This window comes from Genypterus blacodes, unplaced genomic scaffold (assembly GCF_046128005.1).
Source record: "Genypterus blacodes isolate CSIRO-AG114 ecotype Tasmania unplaced genomic scaffold, CSIRO-AGI_Gbla_v1 ptg000355l_1, whole genome shotgun sequence".
In the NCBI taxonomy this organism is placed as follows: Eukaryota; Metazoa; Chordata; class Actinopteri; order Ophidiiformes; family Ophidiidae; genus Genypterus; species Genypterus blacodes.
The window spans coordinates 14948-36953 of NW_027467139.1; the positions used below are offsets into that span (position 1 = coordinate 14948).

General features: G+C 47.9%; 2 protein-coding genes across 7 annotated transcripts; one reads left to right on the forward strand and one right to left on the reverse strand.

Annotated features, from left to right (window-relative positions):
* Window positions 1-464: 464 nt before the first annotated feature.
* Window positions 465-15196, forward strand: LOC142988948 (activin receptor type-2A-like). Of its 4 annotated transcripts, XM_076138263.1 has the most exons (14): window positions 465-1505; window positions 4498-4711; window positions 6233-6345; window positions 6536-6690; window positions 8656-8799; window positions 8936-9079; window positions 9268-9413; window positions 9760-9874; window positions 10084-10222; window positions 10462-10592; window positions 10671-10929; window positions 11040-13208; window positions 13347-13498; window positions 13545-15196. In XM_076138263.1, exons 1-11 carry the CDS (start codon window positions 1451-1453, stop codon window positions 10863-10865), a joined length of 1551 nt encoding a protein of 516 aa, XP_075994378.1. In that variant the 5' UTR covers window positions 465-1450; the 3' UTR covers window positions 10866-10929; window positions 11040-13208; window positions 13347-13498; window positions 13545-15196. The 4 variants fall into 4 exon arrangements, with proteins under 4 accessions (XP_075994378.1, XP_075994375.1, XP_075994376.1 ...); XM_076138260.1 differs by having other exon boundaries at window positions 13347-15196; XM_076138261.1 differs by having other exon boundaries at window positions 10671-10877; window positions 13347-15196.
* Window positions 15197-16018: 822 nt separating this feature from the next.
* LOC142988946 (uncharacterized) lies at window positions 16019-21848 on the reverse strand. 3 transcript variants are annotated; one of them, XM_076138258.1, is made up of 8 exons: window positions 21649-21848; window positions 20567-20711; window positions 19420-19980; window positions 18890-19306; window positions 18242-18367; window positions 18087-18131; window positions 17810-18007; window positions 16019-17559 (listed from the first exon to the last, which is right to left on the reverse strand). In XM_076138258.1, exons 2-8 carry the CDS (start codon window positions 20694-20696, stop codon window positions 17330-17332), a joined length of 1707 nt encoding a protein of 568 aa, XP_075994373.1. In that variant the 5' UTR covers window positions 20697-20711; window positions 21649-21848; the 3' UTR covers window positions 16019-17329. The 3 variants fall into 3 exon arrangements, with proteins under 3 accessions (XP_075994373.1, XP_075994374.1, XP_075994372.1); XM_076138259.1 differs by having other exon boundaries at window positions 18087-18134; window positions 18890-19264; window positions 21649-21846; XM_076138257.1 differs by having other exon boundaries at window positions 18087-18134; window positions 21649-21846.
* Window positions 21849-22006: the final 158 nt, after the last annotated feature.

Sequence of the window (22006 nt, forward strand, 5' to 3'; positions counted from 1 at the left end):
CCGTTAGCTAGTTGGAAGCTCGCAGCAAAAAGGTCATAGGTCACTGCTGTGCAAACTGAAGCGTTTCATGAGGCAGAATTTTCTGTGGACACTTTTGAGAAAATCACTGAAATCCCACACTTATTTAACTGATGTTATTAATATGTATTTCTCATGGATAGTTCTAAGCTAACATGCTAACAGGATAAATACACTTCGTCTGCTGTTCCATTGCAATTTCCAAGTGGTAAATTCCCAAATTTCCCACAGCACGGGAACGCAGCATAACTCTCCTAACTATCAACGTACTCTGGCGGTGGGCGGGGTTTTGGCTTAAGATGCCGGACGACGCTTCATCCAATTGGCTGGGAAATCCGGGTCGATTCTCTTCTGCGCATTCTATTGGCTGGTGATTGCGTCACTCACCTTCCTGACCGTAGTGACAGATGACAGTGGAAGGAAAAAACAAAAATAATCCGAGCGGCCATCTTGTGTGTGTTCCACCAGAAGTCAACACGGAGCGCCGAGGAAACGTCGGCCTCTCTTCGCGCCTTGGACGGCAGACATGGTGCCGTCTTCTCAACACTAAGCGCCGCTTCGCGTATCTGCTGGAAAACCCCTCACCCGTGCTGCTGTAACAACGTTAGCCGGACCGGCGGTGTTAGCTGTTTGCTGCGAGAGTTGAAGCGGCCGTCGTCGGGTTCAGGCTGCTGCTCAGCCCGGGGACATGGAGCCCGGAGCCCGGAGCGGGAGCTGCTGTCTGCCTCTGAGGCTGTGCTAGATGTGTAGAGGAGCCGCAGAGGAGCCGGTCAGGAGCCGGAGAGGAGCCCGGAGCAGCGGCCCGGAGCAGCTTCGATCCATCGCCTTTAAACTTTTCCTTGGATTTGGAGGAGAAGTGAAACGTGTTTGTGACGGGAATGAGTCCCTTTCCTCTCTTCCACCCTTGACTGGTTGTTTAGTTGTGTGTATGAAAGACACTAAAGCCGATTAGAGCTTCTGCTCGTTACGCCTGTAAGCGCACATCAGCCGCTGTGTGACAGTAAAGCTTCATGGTTCTGTTATCATCCGGCCAGGAGACGAGACACGAACCCAGAGAACCCAGAGAACACAGAACCCAGAGAACAGAGTGTTCAGTCACACATGAAGAGTGTTCAGCCAGCAGAGTGTGTGTGAGTCGTGTGTCTGCAGGTGGACATGTTGTGTTCCTGCCTCATGGAAGTCAAACCTTTGCTGTAGAGTTTAGTAACATTGTAACCTTCAGTCCTAACAAACCAACTGAGGGCTAAGGTCTCAGAGAACTCACCTGCTGGCCTCAGAGATGATCAGACCTGCTGAGTGACTGCTTGTGTTATCGTGTTTCACTGAAACACACACACACACAGGCCTGGACGGAGCTCGGTTCTGCTCTCTGCCAGCTGAACTGGGCTTTCAGAACAAACTCTGGATTATCTTGGAGGTCATTGAATCGAAAATGGGATCAGCGACCAAAGTGTCTCTGATCGTGCTGCTCATCTCCTGCTGCTCAGGTGAGACACACGCACATACACACACGCTCACACACACGCTCACACACACACGCACATACACACACGCACACACACACACGCTCACACACACACGCACATACACACACGCTCACACACACACACGCACATACACACGCTCATACACACACGCTCACACACACACGCACATACACACACGCTCACACACACACGCTCACACACACACGCACATACACACACGCTCACACACACACACGCACATACACACGCTCATACACACACGCTCACACACGCACATACACACGCTCACACACGCTCACACACAAACACACGCTCACACACACACACTATGTTAGGATCAATACATGTGATTGTATTGGTGTAAGTAGAACACAAAGGTTATCAGATCTCAAAGTTCCCACCTTGACACTTCTTCAGTTCACTCAGGGTTTGATAAGTTAAGAATTATAAATCCAGTTTAAGGTTTAAACTCAGGGAGTAAACAGAAGAGAAACTTATTACACTGTAGTGTGTGAGTGTGTGTGCGTGCCATCACTGATGTCGTGCTGCTCTAAGAGTTTCTGAAAAGGTGTGAGTGTGTGTGAGTGATGGTAGCTTCTCTGTCCCATGATGCAGTTCAGCTCTGCACCTCCATGTTTCCTCTCCTCTGAGGTGAGAGCGTTCAGACGTACAGGACGTCTCACCTCCTTGTCCTGTGGCAGCTCTGTCGTGCACACAGAGTGTTGATGGTTCCCTCATGGAGCATGGCGGCTGCTCTATGCGTGCCATAGAGGGCGGCTGTAGAGCGTTTGCCTCAATGATTCATGAAGAGCGTGTGCCATGTGGGAGCTCATGCATATTTAATCAGACACGCTTCATGTTTGAGCTTCTCTCATGGGCTGAGGTATGTTGGAACACATGGAACCCTGACCCTGACCCTGAGCCTGAGCCTGAGCCTGAGCCCAGGACCTGGACTGTTGCTCTGGTCCCTGTTGAGGTGGACATGTGGACCTGTCACACTGGTTCCAGCAGAGAAAGGTCCCCAGGGTCTCTAGAGGCCCTGTTTGCTTCAGGAGACTCAGGGCCTCAACACTCAGGTCTTATTTACTCTGATGGATTTGTCAAAGCTGAATTTCTAATCATTAGTAAAGGTTCAGTCAAACTGAAGCAAAAAGAACAACAAACCTGTATCAGAGTCTAACTTCAGCTCACATGTGCTTACAGGAAGTTTCCTTTAGGTGTTTCGTGTTTGTGTCTGTGTGACCTTTGACCTTTACTGGGGAAGTTCTGCTGGTTTGAAGCAGCCTGGACCAGAGGAGAGCAGACCTGCAACTCTGTTTACTGCTCTGCCTCTCTGTGGATCTCTGGGTGAGAGGAGCTGGATGCTCTGCTGGATGCTCTGCTGGATGCTCTGCTGAAGGCTCCACAGAGCTCCTCCTGTCCTCCTCAGTGCTGCTGCACCTCTCAGTGGACAGTCTGCGTTGTGGCCTCTGGGAGCAGGTACCGGTGGTGTTAACCTCCTGAAAGGCCTCCAGAACCTTCTCCTGATGTTCTTTCTTCAGTAACGGCAAGAAGCCATGAGGTGCTGGAACATTACTGTCCCATAAGACAAGTGATACTTTATTAAGAAGGTGTAGGACAGGATGAGCTTCATCACGTCTCTAATCTGGTGCATGTGTTCCTGATTGCGTCCCATTTGTCTGCACTCGTCCTGTATGTGGTCCTGTGGTGGACCAGGTCTTATTCTTCATGATCCAGAGGAAGTGCACTTTCTCTTCCTGTCGGGTCTCAGCTATTATTCTGAAATCCCTCCAACACAAAGCCCCATAATAAACTCAGCAATCAAACTCTATGATGGAGTGAAGCCACACACACACACACACACACACACACACACACACACACACACACACACACACACACACACACACACAGACAGGAGCTGGGCTGTTCTGTTCTGAGTGTAAAGTGTGTCTTTGGCTGCTCAGGTTGAAGATATAAAGTCCATGTTCTGACACTGGTAGTCCTGGGTTTTATTGCCACTGGGTCCTAAACAGAGTGGGGTTACATAGAGGTGCACTTATTTCAGTCACATCTGTAGTTGGAGTTACAGATGTGTAGTAACTCTGCTCAGCACAGCAGCACACAGCTGCAGCCTGTCCTGGTCCCGGTCCTGGTCCTGGTCCTGGTTCTGACCTGGAGCCTTTCTGAGGTCATCCCAGGGTTTCTAAAGGCCTGATGAAGGTTCTGCTCCACCTCAGGCGTGAGGAACTTGGGATCCTGGCATGTGAGCTCATGCTAATGTGACTTATTATGTTTTAACAGCCATAACCTGCTGTAGGTTTTGTCTCCATGGTAACATAAGTAACACGTGTGGCTCAGGCCTCATGCTGCCCAAACAGCAGCTGGACACGCATGTTCCAGCTCCATGGATCAGCTTACTGACTCCTCACCCCCAGACAGGGGAAGCATTTCACCTTTGACCTCACACACACACACGCACACACACACACACACGCACGGACGGTCAGAGCAACCCTAGTTTGTGACTCCAATGACAATTTGATGAAAAATGTAGGAACATTTCCAGAGTTGCTCAGTGATGAAGATGGAGCAGCTTCTCTCCTCGTGTGTGTGTGTGTGATAGGGGTCATGTCACTGTCATGTGACGTGTCCATGTGTAATGGCTGTTTTATGACTTGTGTCTGACAGAAATGTGTCTTTATTATCCTGTGTGTGTGTGTGTGTGCGCGTGTGTGTGAGTGTGTGAGAGATTCACACCTTCACACAGCAACAACACGCCTCTGAACACAGCTCACACATGAATGTTTGGCCCTGAGGCCTTGTAGAGACGCTCCTCACACCAACATGGATTCTTGTTTGCTTCTTCTTTCAATCTTCAGACTCTCTCTCTCTCTCTGTCTCTCTCTCTCTCTCGCTCGCTCGCTCGCTCGTTCACATAAAAGCGTGTTGTTGATGAAGATGATGCTGAGACCTTCCTCATGTCTGTCAGGTGCCATCTTGGGACGCTCTGAGACGCTGAAGTGCATCAGCTATGGAGAAAGCTCCTCTGGGTCTGAGGGCCGGGGGAACCTCAGCGGGGTGAGCAGCTGCTCTGGGGAGAAGGACAAGAGGCTGCACTGCTACGCCACCTGGAGGAACGTCTCTGGGAGCGTGAAGGTGGTCCAACAGGGCTGCTGGCTGGACAACGTCAACTGCTATGACCAGTACGTCCTGTTGTGTTTATATGATGACTCAGTGTTTCAGAATGAACTAAATGCACTTAAACGGCGTGAAGGTGTTTCTGGAGCGTTGTGGAGCTGGTGGGGGGAGGGGGGGCGGCCTGGAGCCCGGCGGGCCTCGTCTCCTCTGTTGTGTCAACATGTTTTGTCCTTCCCTCCCCCACCCGTTCAGACGTTATTGGCGCCACAGAGCAGCTCTAGTTTACCCAGAGGCTCGTGTCTTGGCACGCTGATGAACCTGTTCACCTCCCACCTGCACTAACCAGATCCTTCTGTCAGCCTGGAGCCTGCAGGGAAGAAATACCACTTTCACTCTGTCCTCATAGTTCTGCTTCTACTGAGCTGGTTCTGCCAGTCACCATCTCAGATAATACCTGCTGTGTCATAACTGTGGAACATTCGCAGTCAGATGGTTCAGTCCCTCAGTCAGACGGTTCAGTCCCTCAGTCAGATGGTTCAGTCCCTCAGATGGTTCAGTCCCTGAGTCAGATGGTTCAGTCCCTGAGTCAGATGGTTCAGTCCCTCAGTCAGATGGTTCAGTCCCTCAGTCAGACGGTTCAGTCCCTCAGTCAGACGGTTCAGTCCCTCAGTCAGATGGTTCAGTCCCTCAGATGGTTCAGTCCCTCAGATGGTTCGGTCCCTCAGTCAGATGGTTCAGTCCCTCAGATGGTTCAGTCCCTCAGTCAGATGGTTCAGTCCCTCAGATGGTTCAGTCACTCAGATGGTTCAGTCCCTCAGATGGTTCAGTCCCTCAGATGGTTCAGTCCCTCAGTCAGATGGTTCAGTCCCTCAGATGGTTCAGTCACTCAGATGGTTCAGTCCCTCAGATGGTTCAGTCCCTCAGATGGTTCAGTCCCTCAGATGGTTCAGTCCCTCAGATGGTTCGGTCCCTGAGTCAGATGGTTCAGTCCCTCAGATGGTTCAGTCCCTCAGTCAGATGGTTCAGTCCCTCAGATGGTTCAGTCCCTCAGTCAGATGGTTCAGTCCCTCAGATGGTTCAGTCCCTCAGTCAGATGGTTCAGTCCCTCAGATGGTTCAGTCCCTCAGATGGTTCAGTCCCTCAGATGGTTCGGTCCCTGAGTCAGATGGTTCAGTCCCTCAGATGGTTCAGTCCCTCAGTCAGATGGTTCAGTCCCTCAGATGGTTCAGTCCCTCAGATGGTTCAGTCCCTCAGTCAGATGGTTCAGTCGTCTTGATTTCTCCAAAAATGGGTAAGAGTCTAACTTCAGCTCAGATGTGTTACAGGAAGTCTCCTTCAGGTGTTTAGAGGTTGTGTCCATGTGACCTTTGACCTTTACTGGAGAAGTGGTGCTGGTTTGTGGTCCAGAGGAGAGCAGAGCTGCAGCTCTGGTGGCCGCTCTCTGAGCTCCTCCAGCAGGTTGAATCTGCTCATATCTCCCCTCAAGATGAACCGTGGACTTCTTCACTGCGGGATCATCATTTTTCTTCATCATCATGGTGTCTTCATCAGTGAGGTAACAGTTGTTATTTCTCCTCTGGCAAAAGGAACGAATGTGTGGAAAGGAAAGACGCTCCAGAGGTTTTCTTCTGCTGCTGTGAAGGAAACTTATGCAACCAAAAGTTCTTCCACATCCCGGACGGCCAAGCTCCCGTTCCAAGTAAGCTGTGTGTGTGTGTGTGTGTGTGTGTGTGTGTGTGTGTGTGTGTGTGTGTGTGTGTGTGTGTGTGTGTGTGTGTGTGTGTGTGTGTGTGTGTGTGTGTGTGTGTGTGTGTGTGTGTGTGTGTGTGTGTGTGTGTGTGTGTGTGATGATTATCATCAACCTATTTGATTGTTCTTCCCCTCTGAAGCCACAAACAAACCGGTTACCCAGAAGCCCCCAGTGCTGACCACTCTGATGTACTCCCTGGTACCGATCATGGGCATCACCGCCATCATCCTCTTCTCTTTCTGGATGTACCGCCATCACAAACTGGCTTACCCACCTGTGCTGGTGCCCACTCAGGTGAGAGAGAGAGTGTGTGTGTGTGTGTGTGTGTGTGTGTGTTAGAATCAGCTGTAGCCCCGTGGAGCTGACCTCTGAGCTCATGCTGTTGATCAGCTGTGTACTCTGCTGTGTTTATGCCTTCTTCTCCTCCAGCAGCACGCCTTTCATATCATGATCGAGGTAAGACCATCAACACCGTCTCCATTCTGCTTGGTGCCGTTTTGTCACATTGTTGCCCCGAGCTTGAGCCTGCCTCCGTCCATGAAAGCACTTTACGTTGTGTCATGATGCCCACACGTGGATGTTGATGTTGCCTGTGGGTCCAGGTGCATGATTCTGGATAGACTTGAACCCGGCGGGCCAAGCATGACGTAAACAACCCGTCCTTTGAAACAGGGAATCCTCCACGTACTGAAGAAGCATGATCTGTGCTCCTCCAAAGATAAGATCATGGAACAGAAATGTGGAAATTGTCAGCAATAGGAAGAAAAGTCCTACCGTCTTTGAATGCACCACGTTATTTTATCTGTCAGAAGATCAAGTGAGTTTGAAGTGGTTGAAGGTCTTGTGAGTAATGAAGTATGAAGTTCTCACCTCATGGACCTTCTGAAGCCTCAAGCAGCACTTCTCTCTTCTCCTTCAGAGAGGATCCAGATGTGTATCCAGATGTGCTGTTCATGGTTTATACATTGGGTTCAGATAGGGATCAATGTCTTCTCCCCTCTTTTCCACTCAATTATCAATGGTTGTTATTCGTTCATTCTGATTCTTTATGCATTTATAGAGTTACTTTTCTGGAATCCTGAGAGTTGTCTTAACTTGTACAGAATCTGTAGTGCAGCATACCAACTTGGGTTGTGTGTGTGTGTGTGTGTGTGTGTGTGTGTGTGTGTGTGTGTGTGTGTGTGTGTGTGTGTGTGTGTGTGTGTGTGTGTGTGTGTGTGTGTGTGTGTGTGTGTGTGTGCTTGTGTGTGTGCTTGTGTGTGTGTGATCTTTGAATTTACAGCCTGAGGCTCAGAAACAAGTTCCTCCTGCTCTGTGAACACATTGAAGGTTTCTGTTTCTGTGACGACTGAGCGTTCTGATGAGTCAGCAGAAGCTTTCATGTAATATTATAATGAAGGTCATATCAGCTGCAGAGGAGCTTATGTTCTCTGTGTACCTTAGTGTGTGTGTGCAGGATCAGACATGTGAAGTTATTACATGTTCATGTGTCCAAAGACAACCATGCAGACCAGACTGGAGACAAAGCCTTCAAACCAAAACACTCCCTGCCACTGGGTCAGTAGGATCTGGATCAGTAGGGTCTGGATCAGTAGGATCAGGATCAGTAGGACCTGGATCAGTAGGACCTGGATCAGTAGGATCAGGATCTGGTGGTCCCTCAGTCCTCTTCAGATAGGAGCTCTGTGTCTCCAGGCAGAGCCGAGTGTCTAGCAGAGCTACAAACATCAACCAGCAGCATCATGGAGCTGAGATGATTGAGTGAAGGACAGACAGGCTGAATGGATCTGCATCAGAACTGATCACTGGATTGATTATTGATCTACATTCAGATCTACTGGACTCATAAAGAGAGAGATCATTCAGGTTACTATGGAGGTTTACAAGGTCAAGAGGTCAGAGAATGAAGGTCAGAGGATGAAGGTCAGAGGATCCGTCCCTCCATTGAGTGAGGCTTCCACACAGTTTCCTCCTGGAATGAAAAATTAAATGTAAAATGTAATTAGATTGAACATTCTGTAGGAAACGTTAAGCAGTGATACAGAAATGTATCAATTACAGCAGAAAGACATAACCTGAAAGAATGCTGATATGATCCTGTGGTGTCAAGCTGAGGCAGTCTGCATTCTCAGTACACACACACACACACACACACACACACACACACACACACACACACACACACACACACACACACACACACACTCTTGAGTTTAGGTGATTGACCTGGTTGGCCTTGTTTGTTTGGTCTACCTGCAGGACCCCAGCCCCATGCCCCCCTCTCCCATCCTTGGCCAGAAGCCGCTGCAGCTGCTGGAGATCAAAGCCAGGGGGCGCTTCGGCTGCGTGTGGAAGGCTCGGCTGCTCAGCGGGAACGTGGCCGTCAAAATCTTCCCCATCCAGGTAATTACAATGTGTTGATAAATGTACCTAGTGTGAGTAAAGTCATCTCCCTCGGGATAATAAACTCTGATCTGATCTGATCTGATCTTAAAGGAAGTCAAACTCTGTAGTAAGAAGGTATTTCTTTGTTCTTCAGGACAAACAGTCGTGGCAGAATGAATATGAGATCTACAGCCTGAGCGGGATGAGACACGAGAATCTGCTGCACTTCATCGGAGCGGAGAAACGAGGAACCGGCATGGACCTGGAGCTCTGGCTCATCACCGCCTACCATGAGTTGGTACGTCTCATCAGCTACACCTTCAGCTTCCAGAAGTCAAACACATGAGTCAAAGCTAGTGTCCATTCTATTCTGCTGTTTAACCTCCAGTTTGGTAAATGAACCATAAATACATTCTGAACTCTTGGGCTTTCTCTTGTAAGTGTGTAGCTTCCTGTTGATGGTGTTGTGTTGTGTTGTGTGGTCAGGGCTCTATGACAGACTATCTGAAGGCCAACGTGGTGTCCTGGTCTGAGCTGTGCCACATGGCTCAGACCATGGCCCGAGGCCTGGCGTACCTGCACGAGGACATCCCCGGACACAAGGACGGACACAAGCCCGCCATCGCACACAGGTACCTGCCACCGCACTCAGGAGGGTTCTGTTGACCAGCGGCTTGTGTGATTCAAAGTTTCAAACATGTGTTGTGCTCATAAAGCGAGGAGTCAGACATCCACGCTGCCCCTGTGATGCCACTGAAGACAAAGTCAGACCTGCTCTTACTCTCACATATGAGAAGAACATGAACCTAATATTAGAGGGCAAAGACAACAAACTGGACAAGACTGAGGCGGCGTCATGTGACAGGAAAGACTCCTGTACACACACGGTCTAATGTGTGTGTGTGTGTGTGTGTGTGTGTTGGTGTTTCATTTGAGACCTGGATGGAAACATGGTTGCTGACTCTGTTTCCTCCACAGGGACTTTAAAAGTAAGAACATCCTGCTGAAGTCCAACCTCACTGCCTGCATCGCAGACTTCGGCCTGGCCCTCAGGTTTGAGGCAGGGAGGTCTCCAGGGGACGCACATGGACAGGTGAGTCCAGCCAATCACAGGGTTTCTACAGCAATGAAAACTGAAGAGGGGATTCTATAGGCACAGCAGCTGCAATTCATCATCTGGACTCTTCATCTACAGACCACACAACCGCGGCTGACTCTGTGATGAAGGAGTGTCTGGGTGTTTACGCTTTAATGTTACACCACATGGATGTGGGTCCTGATCCAGTCTCCTGTGTTTTCCAGGTGGGGACCAGGAGGTATATGGCGCCTGAGGTTCTTGAAGGAGCCATCAATTTCCAGCGCGACGCCTTCCTCAGGATAGACATGTACGCTCTGGGCCTGGTGCTGTGGGAGCTAACGTCGCGCTGCAAGGCCGCTGACGGTGAGCACGCATCCCACGCTGTCCCCAGCTGAGGGATCTGTCTCTGACAGGCCTCCAGAGGTTTCCTGCTGTTTCCCTCACATGTTGAGGTTGAGGTTCTCTCGCCTGCTCAGAGCTTTCAGCTGTCAGGACCTTCTTGTTGTGTGGACCTGGGTAGACCTTTCTTATGAAGGACTTCTTGCAGATCTTGTAATCCCCGTGTGATGTTAAGCTAACGCTTCCTGCGTTTCCTCCTCCAGGTCCAGTTGACGAGTACATGCTTCCCTTTGAAGAGGAGGTGGGCCAGCATCCGTTGCTGGAGGACATGCAGGAGGTGGTGGTCCATAAGAAGCTGAGGCCCATACTCAGGGACTATTGGCTCAAACACTCTGTGAGTATGGATCACATTACCCTGCACTCCTCATGAGGCTAGAGGCTTTGTGTGACTCTGTGTGTGTGGTGTGTTCAGGGTCTGGCCGTGCTGTGTGAGACCATCGAGGAGTGCTGGGACCACGAGGCCGAAGCTCGGCTGTCGGCCGGCTGCGTAGAGGAGCGCGTTGTGCAGATGCAGCGGCAAACCAGCGTCACCGCTCCGGAGGAGATTGTCACAGTGGTCACCATGGTTACCAACGTGGACTACCCACCTAAAGAGTCCAGTCTATGACCAGGATGAGAGGTAATCAGGACAGCCCAAACCAAACCAGAGACCAGAACCCTGAGCCAAAGAGGTGTGACGATGTAATGGGAGGGGCTGAAAGTGGGAGGGGCTGAAAGAGGGAGGGGCTGATTAAGGCTGATTGTCTGACTGGCTGAGGCTCTTTGTGGCTCTGTGCTCCAGGATCCTCAGGCTACATGTGTGCCTCCAGACTGAAGGATCAGGGCGGCAGGTGGACCTTTACCGTGTGGGAGCGTCTTTTATAGTCAACGAGAAGAAGAACAACTTCCTGGACAGACTTTAGACTCTTTTCTACGAAATCGAGCGTCACAAACACTTTGTGTCATTTCAGTATAAAAAGGGCGACGGAGTTTTTAGACACATTTGCTGTTTTTGTGTTTATAAATGAAAATGTAATCTGCCAATAAGTAACAGCTTCTGAATGTCTGTGCATTGCTGCTGTGTGTACACACACACACACACACACATGTAAATATGTCTGTATTTACACACACACACACACACACACACACACACACAGTATATGCTGTAGTAAGTTCCAGACCCATAAGGATCCTGAGTGTTCTCTGTCCCAGCAGCAGGCGGCGCTACAGAACACAAACCCCACCTTCATCTAAACTCTAAATGACTCCAGAGACATTCTGAACACCTTCACATATATTTATTTATAATACCCTTTAGTTAGTGTGCCAACCTGTGTGTGTGTGTGTGTGTGTGTGTGTGTTTGAATGACAGCAGCTGAAGATGAAATCTGTCAAATGTCTTCAGTCTCCTCGGTGGCTTTGCCTTCCAGGTGGTGGCGCTGTGGGGAACCAAACTCTCTCTTGTTCTTGACACTTCTCTGTGATAGTGTCAGCATTCAGAGCTCAGGCTCAGCTCTCTAGCATTAGCCTGACAGACATGGGTTTGTCTTCATGGATGAAGAGCAGCAGCGCAGCTTTGAAGACATTCGACTGATTGATCTCTTGTTGCTGTCATGAGAAACAAAAAGCCCCCAGAGGTCACTCGGGTCAGTTCAGGCTGATCCCTGACCCCCATAGGCGAGGAGCCGGGTTCACCTCATCCACCACATGAACCAAAGAACTCTCTGAGTATTGCAAGGAACCTGACGAACCGTGATCTCTCAACCAGCTATACCTCAGCCCTGCAGACAGGATGTGCACGCTAATGCCACAGGACGCTCAGACGTACGCCAACAAAACAACAGTGTTTCTGCTCTCATGGACTCTGTTTCCCTGACTGCCCCCTGCTGGCCGAGTGTGACGTGAGCTTTGTTTAGGTTTGTTTCACTGAATCCCTCTGAATCTGAACTTACAGGGAGAGAGGTGGAGCTAGAGCCACTTCCTGTCGTTGTGCAGTGACCCACAGGATATTTACTGCATGCTCTGTGTCACTTTGTGTTCTCTCTTTGGTTGATCTTATTGTGTTTTTAATCACTGTCTGATGTAGCTTCTTCATCTTCTTCTTCTTCTTCTTCTTCTTCTTCTATCCACTGTCAGCTTTCCTCGTTTGCTTATTTTCTGTTCTTGTTTTTCCCTGGAATTTTAAAATTTCTCAGGAAAAGAATTTGTCCTGACAGCTTTCCGTGCCGTGTGAGTGAAAATCCTGATGTAGAAGGATTTCATGGTAAAACCACGCAAAGGTCAACGTAAACACTAAAGCTCAGGGCTAATGCTAAAGCTCAGAGCTAACACTCACCGCTAACAGTGGGTGAGTCCGTGTTGTGGGGAGTGTGGCCACCTACAGGTCATTGGGTGCTACTGCAGCTGCAAGTCAAACATCCAGCAGCTTTCAGGTCTGATCCACACATGGAGCCTTTCAGGGATCTGAGCTAAGTGTCCTCCAGCTGTTCCCCTGCGTGTGCACGTGTTGGAGGTCCAGTAAAGATGCTGCCAGTGGTTCTGAAGGCCCGTAGACATCCTCTTAGTAGAACTGAACCAGGAAATATGGAGCCTGAGATCTGGACCTCTACCAAGACGGAAATCTGATCGATCCTTGGTTCTAAATATTCAGAATATTTAACAGAAGTCTAGAGTTGTGATGCAGCAGGAAGCAGCAGCATTTCAGCCTCTACTCTCTGCTCGGCGTTTACCACTTTGTTTCACACCGGGCTTGGTGTCGCCCCCTGGTGGAGAGCACGGCTGTGAGATGTCTGAGTGCCAGATTCTCTGACATGACCTTTGATCATGTCACTGTGATTGAGGGATCCAAACCCATGCTGAGCTGTAAGGAGCTCAGCAGAGCCGCATGGACAGGGTCCACTGGACAGACAGGGTCCACTGGACAGAGACAGGGGACAGAGACAGACAGGGTCCACGGGACAGAGACAGAGTCCACGGGACAGACAGGGTCCACTGGACAGAGACAGAGGACAGAGACAGACAGGGTCCACGGGACAGAGACAGAGACAGAGACAGAGGCCACGGGACAGAGACAGGGTCCACTGGACAGACAGGGTCCACTGGACAGAGACAGAGGACAGAGACAGAGGCCACGGGACAGAGACAGAGTCCACGGGACAGACAGGGTCCACTGGACAGAGACAGAGGACAGAGACAGACAGGGTCCACTGGACAGAGACAGAGGACAGAGACAGACAGGGTCCACGGGACAGAGACAGAGTCCACGGGACAGAGACGGAGTCCACTGGACAGAGACAGAGGACAGAGACAGACAGGGTCCACGGGACAGAGACAGAGTCCACGGGACAGAGACAGAGGCCACGGGACAGAGACAGAGTCCACGGGACAGACAGGGTCCACTGGACAGAGACAGAGGACAGAGACAGACAGGGTCCACTGGACAGAGACAGAGGACAGAGACAGACAGAGGCCACGGGACAGAGACAGACAGGGTCCACTGGACAGAGACAGAGGACAGAGACAGACAGGGTCCACGGGACAGAGACAGGGGCCAGAGACAGACAGGGTCCACGGGACAGAGACAGGTCTGCATTGTGGTCTCAGCTTGTCCGTCTGTCTGTTGCTCTGATTCAATCAAGTCCTTCTTACGTTGAACTAAGCTCCGCCCCTTTTTTCTTTCTGTATTGTTTTATTTCTTTTGATCTTCGCACAAAAGCCAAACCTTCCTCAGCAATATCAGTAAAATGCACAGTTTGTACATATGAATGTTTGTTTCCATGGTGATTTAGCATGACGTAAGACAAACAAATCCTTTATGATGTTAATAGAAAACACATTCATGTTTTATATGATGTAAGAAAAACAATCCACATTTATTAAGTTATGTATAAGGCTCAGAATACTAAACGTGTGTGTGTGTGTGTGTGTGTGTGTGTGTGTGTGTGTGTGTGTGTGTGTGTGTGTGTGTGTGTGTGTGTGTGTGTGTGTGTGTGTGTGTGTGTGTGTGTGTGTGTGTGTGTGTGTGTGTGTGTGTGTGTGTGTGTGTGTGGGGCTCATCAGATACCTCACACATCCTTACTGGTGCTCACCTACTGAACGATGAGATCGTTTTCCCAGCATGCACCAGTGCTGACAGCAGCGTGGTGACATCATTACTGATATCAGCTGAGTGATCTGTTGGCTGGTGTGCACACCGAGGTGACATCACCTTTTAAACCCTCACGTCACTCAGCATAAGCAGAATGTCGGATTGTAAAGTTGTGAGCTTTTCCAGATGTCCGTCCTTCTGTCTAGATGTCAGACGTCCAGGGTGAGAGGAGCTCTCTTCACTTCAGCTTGGTTAGTTTTCACTTCACACTTTACTACAGTGGTTGATTGATAAGTGTTGACCCTGACCTATACAGAAACTTAAGGGCTGTCAGTATCAGAACTTATCAGTCACTCATCTATGAAAACACACGTTTTGTTTTCATAAAGCAGCCTTGCTCTGTGCTCTAATGTTGACATTGAGTTGCTGCATTGAAACATTAATGCTGAGTTAGTCAGAGTCTGACACAGGGGCATCAAAACTTATCAATCAACCCTGAGCTGTGAAAACACTACACAAGTATTAACGCTGCCTGTCAAACAAACACAGACACCAATTTATCTGATTTCACTTTGGCTCCACTTGTTTTGGAAAATTTCTCCCAAATCGTTGAAGATTGTCATTGGTCAGAACCTTCACAGGTCACTAATAAACAGCTGATTTGTGGGTAAATGACTTATGATTTAGGAGAAAGTCTGCTGTGACACGGTGCGTTCACTGACACTGGCTTGATTCCAGTCTTGGCGCCTTTTGGTCTTCGTCAGTCTATAAACAGTTTCAGGGTCGAGTTGGTTGGAGATGATTGTTAAATATTGTACAGAAGAAAATGTCAAATGTTTCCCACCTACAATAAAATATAACGACTGCTCTCCACATTTCCTCTGACTGTTACAAGCTTGGCACATAGGACAGAAAGGAATGTTGCAGAACACCTAAGAAGGTGGGAACATTCTCCTGATGTTGGCACTGTCAAAGGCCGCCGTGTGTGCAACCCTGTAACACACTGCCACCTGCTGGAACAGAACCAGAACCATCAATCACTTAGATCAAACTTCATCCAAACCCACACCAAAGTGTCCATCTGTCAAGGTTGGTGTAGACTTTGTCTGATCGTTTCACTCACAGCTGAGCTTTTTATTTGACTTTGTGGCATCGATTTGTAGAAACATCCTGAGTCAGAATCTAAAATCCAGATTTAGTTTGACTTCCTGTTCATGCCACATGGATGGAAGTTTTGTGTTTTCACTTTTAATGAAATATAGATAATGAATTCTGTGTATTTTGACAGTGCAGTGATTTCATAGAACAGCTAGAAGCATACATTTGAAAGGTTTTGTTACATAGATGCAACTAATCAGATTTTTCTCCATAGTTCTTACAGATTATTTTCCTCAATGAAACCTTTTTTTTCCACCAAAAAATTTAACAAAATGCCATTTTTTCCCATTTTTTCATCTACAGATTTAGTTCCTTATCGTTTCTCACCGACTGCTGTAATTTACATTAAACTGAAATATGGAAATAAGTGCAGTTCAAAGTAAATGAACAGAAGAACATCATTACCCACACCAACCCTAATTATTCAAGTATCATCACCACAGAACACAAAGCTCTGGACTTTATCCAGGTTTGCATTCATTTCCAATAACATAAACATAAATCGTTGAAATAAACTGAGTGGAGACTCAGACTCACCAAGAGGCACTGGACCAAACCTTTACTTTTTATTTTGTCATAAATATGCATAGACAAAAATGTATGGCTACAAGTAAAGTATAGTTGTTCGTAAAAGTCCTGACCGCATCGCTCCTCTGGAATCATCGCAGTGGCTTCTGGGAAATGAAGGGCTGGCGGCGCAGCATAGCACCATGGTGCGTGGTGCCATCAGATGGAGCTGATACTCTGTCGAGTCGTAGTCAGGGTCGATAATCCTGATTAGTCTTAATCAGGGTGGTTGATACTCCTGAATAGTCCTCCTGGCTGTGATGGTCGTCGTTAGAGTGATTGGCGTTTCCTGTGTCCAGGTGTGGACAGTGACAACAGTCTCTGGGGTTCTCCTTTCTGCTGTATCCATGTTCATCAGAGGCTGAATGGTTGTTTAGTCACCTGGGGAGGGACGAGAGAACAGCATTGTATGTGGGTGATAGGTGGTGTAGTAGACCTCCTCTGTTTAGATATGGTCTCTCTATCTTCACATAGTTTGCCTCTTTTACTTTTTCAAACCATCTGACATCCCTGTCCAGGATCTGTACATTATTGTCCTCTAAGGAGTGTCCTTTGTCTTTCTAGTGCAGGCGAGCTGCTGATTCTTGTCCTGAAGAGATGGCCCTCCTGTGTTGAGCCATGAGTTTGTCTAATGGTTCCTCATTGGACTGCATACACCAGGTTGCTCTTCTTGTGTTTGGGTGTGGGGTCTTTATGCTGGACCGGTTCATCTCTCTGTCTCTTGCTGGGTTTGAAGGCTACGGATATACAGTATTTGTTGAAGATCCTCCTGAGTTTCTCAGATACTCCTGATAGGGATTGGTCAGGAGCGTTAGTACAGACCAACTTTCTTCAAGTTACGAGGTCAACATAAAGTTTTAGTAAACAGATCTATACAGTTTAGCTTATGTTGACTAGTAGACAAATATGTAGACAGATTTTATGCAATTTCTTCAATTTTAGTATTTAGGAGTATTTTCTTCTTGTAATCATCCGTCCCTCCTTCCTTACAGCTCTATAATGCACCGCCTGTTATGGAACTCTGGGGCGTTTAATGTTTAAACCCCATACATCAGGTGAGATGAATGAAAGGAATACGTCAGTGTTCCGTCAAATTGGATGTCGGGTCAAGAATCAGACATGGACTTTTATTCAGCTGTGATGCCTTCAGGTGTGAACAAATGCAGAAGAAAATGTATCTGGATGATTGAGGCCCAATGGTTGTTGGTTCTGTCACTTTGTGTTGGGATCCAAACAGTTGAACCCACTGACCAGTAGCCATGTGGGCACTGTCCACTTTACAGCTGTAGCCACTTTTCCTTTTTAGTGTATCTCTGTAGGACTTCCTGTATGTGCTTGACCGCCTGCTGGTTCTTTGGACACGTCAGTAATCCCTGTCTGGTCTGGTGGTAGAGAACGTGAACATCCAACACAACCTTATCAAAGCTGTCCGACCACTTTCTCCCCCCGGTTGAATAGTAGACATCTCTGGTGTGATGCATCAGGACCAGAATGACAGGTTTCCCATCTGTGGACCAGAGACCAGAGAGAACAACGGTCAAAGGTGGACTTCCTGCAAGGACCAGCAGTCCGCTCAGAATCCTCCCATTCCTTCCATCTTCCATCCCCTGACCTTCTACCCTCACCTCCTCCTGGACTGTGCTGCAATACTACTCTGGCTATTGACACCAGGCATCAAATCCTGGATACTATGGAGTTGTTATTTTGGAACTGCTGCGGTTAAATTGAAAATACAGTATATTTATATATTTGGTTACCTGGAGTTTTACTCATCGCTGCCTCCACATTTGATCCAACACGAGAATCGATGACACAGAAGACAATAATGACCTGGCAGTTCTGCCACTGGGGGCACTCCACCACGTTGAGCCCTTTGAGATGCTTCACTTGGTCCAGGAGCCTCTGATGGGCTCCAAAGGTTTCACCGGTAACGGTACAGAAGATCCAAATGGATGCTTGATCCCACAAAATGACACGAATCCATATCATGTCAAACTCAAGGAATCCTGTGAATTGAAGACACCTGGAACTCACCTGACTTCACCAGAAGCTTCTGCTTCTGATCACCTTTCTTCTTCCCTACTAAAGAAAACAGAAGACTCACCATCTGTCTGATCTTTTGAACTCTCTGAAGGCATTTTATAAACATCATCTGATTTCTTGAAACTTGAGGATCCAAACAAACTCACAGTGTAAATCTTCCCCGGGCTGCTGAGGTTGATGTTTGGCGTAATACTGCAGCAAAGTCAGAAGATTGGTGGCGTTCTCACACGGTAGGTTTCCTTTCTCATAATCGTTCACCACAGCTTCAGCAACTACAGAGAGAACATGGCAGCGTGCGTCACAACGAGACTACGTTTGTGAACATGGTGTCTCTTTGCTTTACAGCCACGGGAACTAAAGGTTCAGGAGTCCCTGGATACATTCCATGTCTATCATCATGTCACTCAATATATCATGTCACTCAATAATCAATCAATCACTGGTTATTCATAAACCCTTGAAGGAGAGAACAGATCAATCAGCAGCGGTCCTGTGACCGTGGCCCAAATTGAGGCGGCACCATAGATGGTAACAAACCGGCGAGTATTTCCACACGTCTTTCCTCCTTTCGTGGGTTTTATAGTTTGAAACACTACAGACATAAACTCCACATAATTGACGCCGTTGGACATCTGCAGACTGTTTTCTCTGCTACACTGACCTGAGAAACTTGAACAACAGCAGGAACGACCCCTGATACAGAGGTCACCTATCTGAAAGCTTTTTCATTCTAGGAGGTTCCTGAAGTGTTGGCAGAAAGAGACACTGTAGAGACACAGATACACTGTACGTACTCTTATACTCGTCCCTGTGCATTACATGCATCAGGTTGCCACAGACCGCTTTCAGTGCTTGTTTGTCCCCATTGTGTTCCTCTTGGTCCAGATTCTGTCTCATCTGGCCTAGGTCGTATTTCTCTATGTGAAGGTTCTGTCTCATTTGGTCCAGATCTTGTTTTTCTTGGTCAGGATTCTGTCTCATCCGGTCTAGGTTCTGTTCGTCTTGGTCCAGGGACTGTCTTATTCGGTCAAGATCTTGTTTCTCACTGTCCAGGATCCGTCTCATCTGGTCTATGTCCTCCTTTTCTTGGTCCAGGTGCTGTCTCATCTGGCCTAGGTTGTATCTCTCCATCTGAAGGTTCTGTCTCATTTGGTACAGATCTTGTTTTTCTTGAATAGTATTAGCTTTTCTAATTTTCTTTTCTTCTTTGTCTAGAGAGAATGAGAGAGACATTTGGTTCATACTTCCCTTTTTATGTTGGTGATTTTGATTAAGTTAGTCAACAAAGGAACTCAGCTTGTGAATAAAAGTCTTAGCTTCTTACCCTCAGCTGCAGGCTTTGAAGAATGACCCAACATGGAAAACATTCTGGGGATGCTTTTTTTTTTTTTTTTCTTCATTGTTTGCTCCACATTCTCACCTTGATACAATTTCCACCCCTCCCCATTCTCTTCTCCCTGATCCACTTTCTGTTCCTCCCCATTCTGTTCCCCCTGATCCACTTTCTGTTCCTCCCCATTCTGTTCCCCCTGATCCACTTTCTGTTCCTCCCCATTCTGTTCCCCCTGATCCACTTTCTGTTCCTCCCCATTCTGTTCCCCCTGATCCACTTTCTGTTTCTCCCCATTCTGTTCCCCCTGATCCACTTTCTGTTCCCCTTGATCCACTTTCTGTTCCCCCTGATCCACTTTCTGTTCCCCCTGATCCACTTTCTGTTCCCCCTGATCCACTTTCTGTTCCCCCTGATCCTCATTCTGTTCCCCCTGATCCACTTTCTGTTCCCCCTGATCCTCATTCTGTTCCCCCTGAGCCACTTCATCCTCCTTTTGCTCCTCATTCTGTTCCTCCTGTATTGTATTTATCTTCCTCATGGGCCCCATTCCATCTAGAGAGAAACAGAAGCAGTTGGACATAGACGGAGCCATGATCAGTGGAAACTCGGACCCTGTTTACATGAAGACATTGAATCCTTCTTGAGTATCTGGTTAATATCCTGATCAGGCCAAGCCACAACAATGTACAGCTGACATACACCCAAGACTTTGTCCAAATGTTTACAAATCCGTTTGCTTAAACCACCTCAGGAGGTCTGACATGTTAGCCAGATGTAATAAGGTGTAAATATGTCCATGTGAGTTTGATGATCAGAGCCCCACCCACCCAAGGAGGGGCCTCAGTGACTGAGAGCCACAGATCCACCTCACACCTCCACAGCCATGGTCCTTTTGTTGACAAAATGTTCTACCGTGGTGCAGAAGTTGGAGGAGAAAACTCCGCTGGTAGATTTCTGGTTTGTCTTACTGAGTTCTGCGATAGTGTCTGAAGACGATTGTTGGGAAGTGTGATAAGACAAAGATAACAGTCTGGGGAAAGTTCCAGATCAACTAGTGAACTACTGAAGGCTTAAATCACTCACGTACTTCATATTTTAACTGGACTTGTTCCAGTAAATGAAGCTCTGGGCTCCTTACCTGCAGCTGTGATGATGTTTGGCTCAGAGGGTCGAAGAGCAGCAGGACGCATTCGTTTTAACATCGAGTCCGCAGTAATTGGTTCCTTTTTGTCTAGGCCACCACTGTTGTATTTTTTTTGGGTCTCCATTTTATCTGGATTAGACTGGAGAGACGGGGTCAGTCAGCAGATGACTCACTCACACACAGACAGCAGCACAGGCAGAGTGACATGGGTTTGTTTCCACTGGTGGAGCAGTAAAGAAGATTGCTGAGTCCCTAAAGGTCTCAGGGCCAGGGAGCCACTTCCTGCACCGCGTTTGTGTCTATCAGCACAAACGCTACAAAGATCACTAAGTGATATTATGAGAATTCCTCTTATCCCTCTGCTCAACAAAGCTGAATATCAGGCTTGTGTGAAACACCATCAGCTGCAGCGCGTCCACAGGGACACCAGGACACCAGGACAGACATGTTACCACTGCCATCTTCTCAAGGATTGGCAGTTTTCTGTGATGCTGAGAGCTGATCGGCAAGTTTGACCCTCATCTGTCAGATGCATATGCTCTGTTTTGAGGCAAAGGTCATGGATACTCAACATGTGATGAGTTTATTAGTTTAGACGACAAAGTTTTAGCGGTTACTTCGGGTGAAATGAATAGTGGTAAATACTTTCTTTGCTCCCTGGTGGGTCTAAGCTGTTCTATCCTCCCCTCTGATCAGCTCAGGGAAAGAACTGAAGATGTAGCTAACAAACTGCATCCCCGTAAATGATGTTGATAATAGATCCAAATGTGTCATAAATCCAACAGTCACAGTCTAGAATCAGTCACATACATCAAGCAGCCGCTTATGATCTAGCAGGAAGTCGGTAAGAACTCTGTAGGAGATAAAGTTTGATCATCTGTTCCGTAGCAGATGCTTTTATCCACAGTGACACATGAGCTTTAAATACAATTGAGGCAAAGATCTACATTTACATGGATCACAGAGCTTCAGCTCACAGAGTCGGTCATCCAAGAACATGAAGATACAAACATCAAGGGGTTTTACTGATAAGAAAGGCAGCTGGTTTGAGTCTGTCAGCAATCTGAGCTCCTTACCTGTAGCTGTGGTGTGATGAAGAGGAGGACTCTGACTGAACAACCCTCCAGTGGGCATTCTCACTGTCACTTTGGATAAACCATGTGACTTACAGTAAACGTAGCTGCACCTCCTGGCTGGTAGCCGCTGCGTGCCTTCAGATGCTCGACTGGTCTGACTAGTCTGAGGGAATGGAACCAGCAGCCCTACCATGAGTGTGTGTGTGTGTGCAGAGATGCGTTGCTCTATATTTAATGCATCTGTCCCTATCAAAGTAACAGGAAGTGAAATGTTTCTTTCCTGTATGAGTGAACAGGCTCTTGGTCTTTAGGATTGATAGCAGTCAAATGAAGCACTTGGGGTTTCCCAGTAACAGGA